This window comes from Eucalyptus grandis, chromosome 8, assembly GCF_016545825.1.
Source record: "Eucalyptus grandis isolate ANBG69807.140 chromosome 8, ASM1654582v1, whole genome shotgun sequence".
Lineage (NCBI taxonomy): Eukaryota > Viridiplantae > Streptophyta > Magnoliopsida > Myrtales > Myrtaceae > Eucalyptus > Eucalyptus grandis.
In genome coordinates this window covers 44991026-45003897 of record NC_052619.1, presented here as the reverse complement: position 1 = coordinate 45003897, position 12872 = coordinate 44991026, and the positions used below count along the sequence as shown (strand labels likewise).

The window sequence follows — 12872 nt, the reverse complement described above, 5'->3', positions numbered from 1 at the left end:
AATCATCGAGAAAGTTTGAATTGTTGTATACACAAGTCATGGGAGATGAAATATTCAAAAGATTTCAAACAATAAAATTTTTAAAAGATTTTCAATTTTCTTTTAGATTATAAATTTTCGAAAATTTCAAATCTTATCATACCTCGTATCAAAACATTTGATTTGATACTTTACTATTACGAAATATTTAGAAGATTTCAAATCTCTTTATCTTATCTTAATTTGAACAACTAAATGCAATTTTATTTTCTAGAGAATTTCGGGAATCAGCGAGATATAAGATTGAATTTCCACCATTAGGTTACGAGTAAATCCACATTGTAATCTGAGATATTTACATATAAATTAGGGTCTCTCCACAATTGCCGTTCTCATTCTCCGACCACCGTCCCTCGTCTGCATGATCGCCATCTCAAAATTCGGCTCCCGACACGTGCAGACGCGCAGGCGCGGCGCGCTGTTGTGCTGTCACTCGAAAGACGGCTTTCCGTGTCCGACCCGCCTTCACTTGTGCTGCGGTGGAAGATTGAGAAGGAGGAAGAAGCGCCACGAAATCGACGAAACGAGAGAGGGAAGAGACTTCGCCATCGCGGCGGCGAAGGCGGCGGCGGTGAAGGAGGAGGTCGGGACGCCCAGCGGCGAAGGGGGCGAAACGAAATCGACGGCGCAAAAGGGGGCGGGGGGGCGTCGATCGAAGAGGCTAGGGTTTGCAGAGGGAAGATCGAGGAGGGAATAGAGGTTAGGGATTACCCGCCTGCGAGGACGCTGTCGGAGGATTCTGGAGCTCGTGGCAAGTGAGGCACAGGTGAACTGACTAATTTTTGGGGTTTTCTTGAGCTCTTCTATATTTTCTCTTTTGGGTGAGGATTGTGGAAATAATTTAATATTTATTTTTATTATCTCTTAAGATTGCATGTATATTTATAAAAAATTATATTTTTATTCAAAACATATCGAAATATACTCAAATTCCATATTTCTCTTTTAACTTCTTCCTCTTAGCTTTTTTGGCATTATTATTCTTAACGCATCCCATCAAATAAATCCATCCCAATCCATAGTGTTCAATTGCACAAGTATCATGCCATCCCAATGAATAGTGTTCAATTGGTCAAGTATCATGTGAGCAAGTACTTAGTCAAGTCCATTTTTTAATGCAAATTTTTTTTGTCTTTTTTATGGAGGAGGCTTTTTCTTAGTAACTATTTTTCCAAGACAGCTGTATAGGCCGCCTCACAGACTAGTTGCATCTGCCGCTTGCCCCTTCATTTCTTCCTTTTGAGAAGTCAATATCATGATTAGTTCTCAAAGATCTGCTTGATCATGAGGTGATTAGTCGCAGTATTTACAGATAAAAAGTATTCAATTATCGAGAAAAAATCAATATAGATTGAAAGCAAAACCCTACTAGTACTCTGGATTGGTTGATGGCAAAGCTGTTTAGAGACGATTTGGTCTTATAATCGGGACCCTGTAACTGATTGATTTGAAAGTGAGGCGTTCCAGTTATTGATTGCATCTACTGCATTTGTTTTGGCCGTGTTTTGGCCTTCCCCTTAGCCATATTCTACATGGCATTCTTGGCTGGCTCTTGAGTTGGCCAATCTTTTGGTTGCGAGCTGTTCCTTCCAAGCCATATTCTATTGCATGGCATTTGTTTTGGCCGTTCAGCTTGTAGGGGGCTTTCTTGGCTCTTGACTTCTTCTACATGGCCTTCTTGTAGCTGGCTCTTGACTTGGCCTTCTTTTGGTTGCGAGCTGTTCCTTCCAAGTATCTCGAGTTATTGATTGCATCTACCGCATTTGTTTTGGCCGTTCAGCTACAATAGGGGCTTTCTTGGGCCAATCCTTCAGTTAGGCATCTTCTACATGGCCTTCTTGTAGCTGGCTCTTGACTTGGCCTTCTTTTGGTTGCGAGCTGTTCCTTCCAAGTATCATGAGTTATTGATTGCATCTACTGCATTTGTTTTGGCCGTTCAGCTACAATAGGGGCTTCTTGGGCTCTTCTACATGGCCTCCTTGTAGCTGGCTCTTGACTTGGCATTGGGTTGCAAGCTGTTCCTTCCAAGTATCTCAAGTACACAGCCAATGCATTTAATACAGCAAGTGTCCCACCCCCAGCAATCTTTCCACTTTGTGTAAACAAAAACAAGTTATCCATTCTTTTCATTGAGTCAAGTCAATCTGCTGTCAATTTGTCTATTTTATGCAAACCATGGCATGCTCCGTCGAATTAGGATCAATTAGGACAGAAATAAAGTATTGGGTCGAACTCTTCAAGTGTCAAGGTAAAAGATGAATAGTCATCGACTCTCGGAATCGGTAGAATGAGACTATTTTGGGACATACTATGGAATCATCTAAGATTTGACCTTTTCGAACATTGTATAGGCTCGGGAAACAAAGAGATAGCAACAAGAAGAAGGAAAATGATTATGATTGAATAGAGGAACTCTAGAACATTTGGAGATCTCACATGGTCGATGAGTTTGGGTGGATATTAAAGATAATTAGGATGTTATAGATAATTTGGGATTGCTCTTAATTGGATGATTCTGTTGATTTTATATATTTCTCAAGATTGTGCATATATCCTGATTAATATATTATCTTAGAAATTTATCTAATAAAACCGATAGATATAGACTTATGTATTCTTGTTCAATATATAGAAATATACACAAATTCCAAAATCCTGTCTTTGTAGCATAATTTGAATAGATTTCAGAAATTCACAGTTGCTTTGAAAAAGCGGTATGAATTAGCCTCTTGTTTTTTGTCATATGATTTAAATGACTCAGCATGGACATTACATCCTCCCTATGTTTCGGTCAAGGCGTCACAGGCACTTATGGTTAACCTAGGGATTGAGTTGCTTGTTTTGTTTGTGCCTTGTTGAAGTTGTGCAGCTATATACCTCTTATCAACTAGGATGGTTGGGGCAGACCAAAAAAGAAAAGAAACTGGGTTGGCTGGGACAGACCCAAAAAGAAAGAAAACCAGGATCGTTGAGCAACTATTTGAAGTTGGACAGGAGGCTGAGATGAGAACTTTCGCCCCTGGTTTTCGAGGTGCTTGGTTTCGTTGCAAGGTACATTCATTCAACTGATCTTTGGTACTGGCAGAGCAAGTTCTTTAAAATCGTTTCTCTCTCTTTCTACAATAAGCACAATGATGACAAAGCAGCCTTAACCCCTGAGCAGCATGAATCTTCTTAAGCTATTGCTTCACATCTCCACTCTGAGACTTCATTAGTGCCCTCACATGTGCAGCTCAATAATTCACCTCACATGTGGGCCTAGTAGCCAATTGCCTGTACTATAAGGGCAAGTGGGCCTTGTTATCTGATGTTTTATTGTTCCTACATTGTTTTTGTTGTCCTTGTTTTCTGATCCAACTTTAGAATTATTATGCTGATTTTGGTATGCTAATTACCACTTATATTGGTTCATATCCGTTTGTGGTGATTGGTAGATTAAGATAAATTCATTTGTATGTTTTGCAACAGATAAAGAGGATTACAAATAGACAGGGGAACCTACGGGTGGCTTTGGAATACATTGATTTTCCAGATGAAAGTGAGTTCTGTACTCTGTATGCTTGTTCCTTTTGTGGTCTTCACGTGGTAGTTCTGTTGAAGTACTTGGTGCCACTGTCAGTCCATCTCAAAGCTTGAGGTTGTTTGAAGATATCTTAACGCTCTCATGCTTTTACCTGCTTTTACCTTGGAGATATATTCAGGTCGCTACCAGTTCATTTACAAGCTTTAAACTTTCAGATGGACTGATGGAAGTGTTACATTTACAAGTTGGAGGGGAAAAACATTCTAATCATAACATACTTAGAAATAATTGCTGGGGAGATACCTGGTACCAGTTTTCTGTCGAATAGCTTTTAGAATACAAATGTCTTCTGACAGCAGAAGATTATTCATGCATTGTACGCATGAAATCTCTTTCATATCAATAATGGATATTCGGTGTGTCAAGCTTCATTGTCTATCTTGATCCTTGCATGCTGATTGCCTTTGGATGCTTAATGTTACCATGCCTTCTTTGGTGAGGTTTTCTGTATGTTCACAGGTTTTAGTCAATTTTCAAATTTACAGAAATATCGTGGACTAAAGTATTTCAAAGGCCACCCTACTTTCCTGCTGATGCTAAGCTAAATCAGAAGAAAGAATTGATGGTGCGCCCTCGCTTTCCTTCCGTCTACCATAGAAGTGAGATGCCTGATGTCAGATCCATCTCAGAGGTGGCAGTCATTGTTGATGATGACTGGAAGGTGGGAGATTTGGTGGATTGGTGGTTTGATGACTGTTATTGGTCTGGAAGAGTAACAGAAGTGTTGGCGGACAAAAAGTTCCAGGTAACATTTTTGTCCTTATACCAGTGGTGCTCTAGATGGCACATCTTTGCTTATAATGAGTGTTTGAATACTGCCATGTAATTGGCAGGTAATAGTCCTGCTAATTACTCCAGTTTTTTTGAGGATATGTCTTCCACTTTAATTGTAATTCATTTGGATTTGCTTGTGCGTGGCATCTTTATTGCATTAAAGTGATATGCTAGTAGGCTGCAGTTAGTTGGGCTTTTGGGAAGTCTTTGGGTTTACGCAAAAGACAAATGAAAGTTTTTTCTTTTCTTTTGAAATGCTAATAGTTTTCGGTAAAGTGTAATTAAAAGTGCCTTGGGAATTGACTTTGGTTTAAATGCTGCTTAGAAGAAAACTAGACTTGTAAAGTATATATTTTATATAAATAAAGAAACAAAAGAAAATCTGCTCGCGATCGCTGGTGACAGCTAGATGCTGGCGAGGGCTGCTGGGGTTGCGTGACCCCAATGAGGGCCACGTGAGTCGGATTTGGCTTGCTGGCGGTCATATGTAGTGTCGCTGGTGATGTTGCATGAGGTGGAAAATGGTGAGGGCATATCCGGGATTTGAAAAATTTAGCAATGTTGGAAGAAAAAACGTATTAGCATTCCGGAAATGCAAAAGCCCAAAGCTCCTACATATTTGCCTAGGGCTAAGAAACTTTAGAGGACTTTGGAAATGCAATCCACTTCCCCAAAGCTCTTAAAAAAATATCGCCAAATGGCTTGACTTTTGCCCAAGGGCTTTTAGATACTAAAGGCCTTTGGGAAAGCCATTTCAAACTCAGCCGATAGAGATAGTGCTAAGTGCTAAGTGCTAGCTTCTGTTGTCATATTTCAAGAAAAGATAAAATGAGCCAAAACTTTCTAGTTATTCTCTTCACAGGCTTCAGTGACATATTTTTTGCATCTTTATCTTATGTTTAAGTATTCCTCGTCTTTGACAGTGACAGCTCTACTTATTTGAATGTCATTAAAACTCTCTTATAGTAACCTATAACTTAGGGAGGTTGTCCTCAGTGTCATGTGAGATTTGTGATTTAGATCCTTTATATTAGCATTTCTTGTGTGAGGTTCTTTAGTTGGTTCTTGCTGGTGATGGTCCTAATTTCTAGGGCTGCATTCACGCTGACTAGCTTATTGAACCATGTGATGACTATGCTGCTATATAAATACTTGGAAGAAGCACTATAGATTCCTAAATTTGGTAAGGCTGAAGGTGATGGCCTGTGCTGGACAAGGCGCACCATAACTTATTGCAGTATTCCATTTCTATTAGAAAAGAAGAAATTTTCAACTCATATAGGATTAAGAGGCCAGCAGAGCATCAATTTCCTTGCTTATAAGCAATTTAAGATTTTTTCAGCTTTCAATATAGAGAAGTTTACTACTGTCAATGACTTCTTTTATATGTTGGATTTTTTTATCATTAGATTGAGCTACATCCTCCTCCAGCGGGTGAAGGACAATCGTATGAAGCTTTGTCCAAGGACCTAAGGCCATCTTTGGATTGGTCTATTGAAAATGGTTGGATGGTACTTACTGCTATTCCACATTCCCTGTATCAGTCGAATCTTGTTTACATACTGATGTATTGTTCAACTGCTGATTTTTGTTCTTGAAACTTGTTTCCGGATATGATGTCAAACTCAGTCTTGTCCTATTTATTTTGCTTTAAAGTCAACATAATCTAATTGATCTCTGCATATAGCATAAATAAGATCAAGAAAAGGTCTTGAGTTGCTAGTTTGCATTAATACATAGTTGTTATTTATGAATCACAGATTGAACTGCAGGAAACAAGCATGATAATAGGATGGAATTGAACTAAAGTCATGGTCAAGGCCTTTTGGGTCAAGGCCTTTTGGCAAGGTCTAAAATGGAATGGCTTTTGTGAAATTTAAAGCAGGTTTTTTCATCGATGTTACAGCCCTTTTCCTTTTTGACTTGCCTTGAAGTGAAAGCCCTGGCCTAGGTGCACATAGATTTACTCCTTTTTGCCCTGATAGACTAATAACTGAGATTGCAGCTAAAAAGGCTCTTCAATGTGCAAGAAATATGCTTACATTCTCTCTCTCTAATGGAAACTGGAGGATCACTCTTCAGTTGGCTAATGAATAGTACTCTTTAAATAGGCATGCCATTCTTGTCTCTCATTTGTGGGGCGTGGGACTCAAGCCCAGCCCTGTCTATGCTTGATACTGCTACTGCTATAAACCAAAGGGGAAGCATCTGCCCTGCCTGGTCCCTTGCCTCTCTGATGATATTGGTGGATATCGAATTACTTTTGGACTCTCTCTGGTTTTTCTGTGTCCTCAGGTGTTTGTAAATACCCGTGTCATGCCCATCTTCCCTATGCTCTTCGATGTTTGCCATTTAGATTTCGCTGAGTATGGTCACTTCTTGCCTTGCAGTTACAATTTTCAATAGGTTGTTGTGTCTTGAGATGCTTCATAGTACAAGCAAATTCATGTGAAACAGGTGTCATGGCCTTTTCTCCAAATGGAAGATGCGGATACTATCTTTCAACCGTCTCTATTTTTCCTCTGTGGAATCTCTAAATCTAATCAAACCTCCTTGTTGATCATGTTGTCTAGAGATCCATAACCAAGTGGGTGAGAACGAGGCGACAACAGGTTTATTTGTTTAATCCATTGGAAAAACCAGTGGACATCCCATCCCCAGAATGCCAAAAGTTGGTGTTGATGTAGACCTAAAAAATCACCAAGACCATCTCTATGGCCCATTCTCTTGCTTGTGCTTAGGCAGCATTAAACATTCCAGTAGACATGATCATGAAAACTTTGTAAGGCATTAGTACTTATATCATTCCACACTTTGTTTTCAGGCAGGAATTTGTCACTGAGTCAATATATCATCATCATGAAGTTAAGTCCTTGAGAGATCATTCCTCTGGGAAGGGCACATGACATATTTTATAACCATTTTCAATATTATGCTTTGGTCAAATTTTGATTAAACTCCTCCACCATGTTGATGCAGTTCCAAGACCATTTTGCTGAAATCCTCAATAGCTCAACCTTTACAAAATTTCCTCAATTTCTTCATCCTGATTCTTCTGGAAAAGAATCATTCAACATGTTTTCATACTCAGTGTTGAATGATTTCATACTCAAGTGCTATTCTTACTTTGGGTTTATCAATGTCAAGGATTAACTCTAAGCTACATTTGTGCTCAAACTCTATGGCTAAACATGTTGAACTTTACAATGAACACTGTTGTTGTGCTCTAAAAATCTAATTGGAGAAAAGTAGTCCCAGTAAAGGGTGATTAAGATTTTAAATGAGGTCATATCTGTTATTATAGATTAGACAGGATTTATAAATTGAGCTTTTTGCTGTGGCCCTTTTCATCAGTGGAGAGTGAATCGCACAGCACAAAAGAAAGTGCTTTGGCCCCACTCCTTTAGGGACCCGGATATCAATGGTGTGTAGGTCCTGTTGCTTGGCATGTGTCTCAAGCTCATTTAACTACGTGGATGCATTTTTTGGGGGAAGTAATCAAGTTTTGTCTGGTTGTAGTGTTATATTGTTAATTCTGTGTGAATGCTTGTCTGCTCATGTTTAAGGGCTATTAGTTAATCTGCTTTTATGCGTTTGAGCTTCTATTATGCCTACCTGATCACTAATTGCTTATACAGCATACTCCATTGTTCTTTTCTCGGCCATCATGCATGCATACTCTTTTGTTTGATGCATGCTCCTGTTTTATGCTAATTATTAAATGCGCAAAGCTTTTGCCCTGCGCTCCCAGTTTGTATATTCACATTTCAAATTTAGCCTTTGGCCATTTGCCCAGTTTGATCCCTGCTAAATGTGTGATCTTCCTTGGGCGTTACAGGTGTGTTCACCGCATTGTGCTCAGTTGACCAAGCCTCTCCATGAAGGTAAGGAGTCGTGCAGATGTACTTAAACATCTCCAAAGATTTATTGGTTTCTTTGTGGATTCTTTGGGAAGTTCTTTTAATGTGGTTATAGATAGTGTGTTCTTGCATGCTTGTTTTGCAGTTTTCTTGTGCTTCTGTAAAACCATAAGAATTTCCATCTGTTAGGGTAGACTTTGCCAGTGGTCATTAGCAGCATGGGTACATGTTAGTAGAAATTAGTGCAAAGATTAATTATGTTCTTGCCAGGGGTCCATGTGACTAGTTATATTCGATTTGCTAAAGAATTGAATGTGCATCTCTATTATGAGGTTTTGAGTGTAACTTATGGGAAAATTTGCATGACCTACTCATTTTTTGCTTGATGAGTAGAGTGGTTCTCTACTTTTCTTCATAGGATTCCCTTAGAGCTAAATTTCTAATACTTTGAGTCTCTAAAATGTTAAATGGAAAATTGGTTGGTTGAAGATTATGCCAAGTGACTCATCTGAAGTTAAGTTTCTTCTTTATTTTCCAGTGGCAGATTGACTTCAAACTTAAACTGGCTGTTTATGTTATCCTGTTTATTGATTAAGGCTTTGCTTGGGAGTGCTAGGTGGGGAAATTGGGAGTGGAAAATGCCCAAATATTTAACTTTTCCCTCCTCTTCTTTATCAAAACAATTTGAAATTTTTCTCAATTTTTCTCAATTTTTCTCAAAGTTTTATCTCATCATTTTCCCTTCCTTCCCAAACACAGCATAAATGATTTACTTGGAGACTAGTGAAAGTTTTCTATACCTCCACAAATCTTTTTATGGTGTTTTGTCTTCCCCACTCGAGTCCTAAAAGGGAAAATTAGAGATCTATGACTGTGTCTGCTAAGTGTTTATGCTAGTGGTCTTCCTCAGCTGGTCCTTTTGTCACTCACGTGTCAAAGAAGCAAGTCTTTCATTGATGGTCTTCCTAAGCTAGCCCATGAGTAATTCTGTTCCATGTTTTCAACTCGTAAAACAACTACTTTCTCACTTTATGAGTCACGAAAAAGAAACAATACTTTCTCATGTCATTCATTGACATCAATGTCAAAAGTCCTCCAAGAATCGCTGCTCTTCCTTCCTGAGTTATTTGTGCATCTTTCTTTCAGTACCTCTGTTCTGGTTTTTCACTTGGTGATTCGATTTTAGATTTAAACTTGTTGGCATGGAGACTGATAACTTGCTTCTGCTTTCCTATTGTCCTTACTCTAGAGGAAGTTAGAGATAGCATTAAGGTTATGGTTTGTGGACATTAAGTGCTTGATTACTTCATTGAGTTTCAGGTAGGTCGTTACCCTCTGCTGATATGTCCAGGCTGCAAAAAGTGCCTTTGAACATAAATGCCCCTGAGAAATCACCTCCAGAGACGCACACAAATTCCGAGAAATCACCACCAGAGATATATGAGAATTCTGCAGTGGCCAGCAGTGGCCTTGGAAAGGCCAATAGCTGTGATGGTGTTTCTAGTTCTAATATAAGGGTTGCATCAGCAGAAATGGAAGTGAGTGTTAGTAAGGAAAACCATGATTGTGATCTACACTGTCCAGAGAAGCTGAAAAGTGATGATCACACATTGTTAAATTCAATGTTCTCTGATACATTGGAAGATGCAATTATAGACCTTGAGGAACTTGCAAACCGGGTGATATGGCTCAAAGATATTTTACAGTTTGGGGGGCATCCATCAAAGAACTCAAAACCTTCATGGAAGTTCTTAGAGCTTCGTGCATCGGCCAATTCAAAATGAGCACATCATTGAAGGTAATATATTACATTATCTAACTTGTGAGTTTTGATGTTTTCATTCATTATTGCAGGTGATATAATACCTTATCCAACTTGAAACTTTGATGTCATTCATAGAGCTTGGGACTCATTGTGAATTGAGCAATCCTACCTTTCTCAGAAAATATTAGCACACGTGAATGCAAATTAGTCCATAAATGAATTGCCACAACAATGATGCACAATTGGGGATGGGCATGGGTGGGAAGGGGTGGGGGTCCAGGGCCTCTGCCCCTGTGGGGCAAATGGGGCACTGCCCTGCACTGGGACATGATGCTTCTTTGCAAAATATGTGTTTCTTTCTGTTAAATTAATAGCTTTAGGTTATAAATCAATTTTTTAGACACAAACATCCATTCCAAATTTATAATATCTGTTATGTCTATCAATTTTGTGATCCCATCAATCAACTAAAATCCATTGAAAAACATGATTAGTAGATATTGAGAATTAAATAATATCTGTGACAATAAGAAATGCATCAAACCATGAAGTTGGCATGTCCAACAACAAAAAAGAAGATACCGCAATCTTAGGTGTCCAACCATTTTTCATTTTCTCTTGCATGCACATGATTAACAATCAACCATAGTGGTCAGGTGATCAATGTCCTGTGAACATGTTGGCTAGTGACTTGATAATTAGACGAGTTCACTATGGCATGATATCTGGGTGATTTTGTCTTCATTGATGCATCTTCTTTCCCTAGGACGATGTGGATACTTTCAAGGTGGGGAGAGTCCATTTGCTGAACCTACTGGATCCCCAAAATTTTGTGTAAGAAATTCTTCTCATGGGTAAATATATATATAAATTATATAGACATACATATATATGTACATACATACATACACACACATCTTTGTGTGTCATATTATATATGGTAACCAAAGAAAAAAGTTACACACGTCTATACGTCCATACATGTATAAGATAAAGTTTTGATAGATTTCTTGGGAGTATAGTCATAAGGAAATGCATATATAGCTTGGGTGATTGAAATAATAGGATAATCAACTGTAGTATCAGATATGATTAAAGTTTTACACATCAGCTGATTCACCGAAGACTGATGATGTTACGTTGCATTTTGGCATTGTTTTTCCACAAGGAAATTGCAGTTTTCCCTTTTTTTGATCCCAGTAGATTCTTGAGTTGAACTTGTTAGTCATCATTGCCTTGTATACGTGAAAATCCATTGAAGGGAGGAACTTACCAGGGCAGGCTGAATTGACAGGTTATTCGTTGGTCGAGATGATGCCCAAACTTACAAACAGCGCAGTGTTTTTTGAAGATGCAGCTTGTGAGCCCCACCTTCATGGAGAGTTTGCTTAAATGACGATAAGTTTCATGTTACTACTTCTGGACTGGCTCCAGCATATCCTCCAGGCCATTTTCCTTTCCAGTTTCTAGTGGAAGGGTCTTGAGCAATGGGAGTCCATTTTTGACAGTCAGGGCTCTTTGCATTTTGTAAGAAGCAAAATAGGCCCACGATTGACGGAGAAAAAGAATGGCCTTAAAATTGACCGTCTGTTTACTGGTGGCCCTGTTCATTGTCTCGGGGGATTCTGAGTTGGACAATGACGAAAAATTGTGACATGCTCGCTACATTTATTCGCTCATATTAGCTTCTCTCCATTTCTCTGCGAGTGTGCTTACGGGTGCTTTTAGCTTTCTTCGAGAGGCTAAAACAAAGGACGTCTGGGCATGCGCATAAGTGTCTGCATGTGTGCATGTTACTATACAGGATGATGCAAAATGTAGGGGTGAGCATTGGTCTAGGGTAACCCCTGGACCGGTCCAATCTTGTTGGTCCTAGTCCGTTTTTAGGGAGATCGGGTCGGTCTTGATCCTAAGATTCCTAGATTAGTAATGTGTGGGTTAGGGTTGGTCCAACCCTAACTATATATATAATATTAATCTTAAGATAAACGGTGTCAATAATATTAAACAATTATTTAGTGAGTAATTCTAGTAATTTTACATTATTCTTTAATAACTTAAATTTTTAATGTCTTTTACGGTGTTAATAATCATAATTTACGAATGAGGAAAATGTTTTTGTGAGGAGTCCTCACGGCGTCCAAAAGGGCATAAACAACTCCTTACGATGTTCTCCTCTAGTACTCATTTTCTTCTATCTTATTTGTCTTCTTAGTATTCAATTTGCCAAAATCGAGAGAAGTAACTCTCCGCTCGTCATTCAACACTCACTTTGCTCGCTTGCTCGATGCTCGCTTGGCTTGCTTCTCGCTCGATACTTGATGCTCACTCTGTTCAATGCTCATCCCACTCGTCTCTCATCGCTTGTCTATTTTAGCTAACCTTGCTTGTTATCGAATTTATTGGGTCGGTCTAATCCTTGGTTGCCATCTCAAGAAGTACAAAAAATGAAATAAAAAATTATTAGTTGGTCCTGGGTTGATTTTGGAACCGGACCGAACTCATTGGGTCAGTCCGATCCTCAATCGTTTTTTTAAGAGTATAAAAAATGAAATAAAAAATTATCGATTGGTCTTGAGTTGACCTTGAAACCAAATTGAACTCACTTGGTTGGTTCAGTTCTTGGTCCAAAAAATTGAGGATCAATACTATGCGGGTTGGTCTTAGGATTAGGGGTGGACCAGCCCAACCTGGACCATGCTCACCCCTAGCAAGATGACATGAACTGTTGGCCATGCCGAATAGTTGTACCTATTGACACAAATGGATGCGTGTAACAAATCCCAAATAAACAGAACAGGTATGGAAGTAACATGATCACCATTATCATTTTCACTTTCATTCCTTAGTG

General features: G+C 38.9%; 1 protein-coding gene across 5 annotated transcripts; it reads left to right on the top strand.

Moving 5' to 3' along the window:
• The first annotated feature begins 309 nt into the window (after positions 1-309).
• LOC104414562 lies at positions 310-11724 on the top strand. 5 transcript variants are annotated; one of them, XM_039300748.1, is made up of 10 exons: positions 311-805; positions 1980-2076; positions 2901-3090; positions 3508-3577; positions 4108-4367; positions 5806-5907; positions 8235-8280; positions 9577-10054; positions 10788-10855; positions 11316-11724. In XM_039300748.1, exons 3-8 carry the CDS (start codon positions 2932-2934, stop codon positions 10038-10040), a joined length of 1101 nt encoding a protein of 366 aa, XP_039156682.1. In that variant the 5' UTR covers positions 311-805; positions 1980-2076; positions 2901-2931; the 3' UTR covers positions 10041-10054; positions 10788-10855; positions 11316-11724. The 5 variants fall into 5 exon arrangements, with proteins under 5 accessions (XP_039156685.1, XP_018717417.1, XP_039156682.1 ...); XM_039300751.1 differs by lacking the exon at positions 1980-2076 and having other exon boundaries at positions 310-805; positions 2909-3090; XM_018861872.2 differs by lacking the exon at positions 10788-10855 and having other exon boundaries at positions 310-805.
• The last annotated feature ends 1148 nt before the right edge of the window (positions 11725-12872 follow it).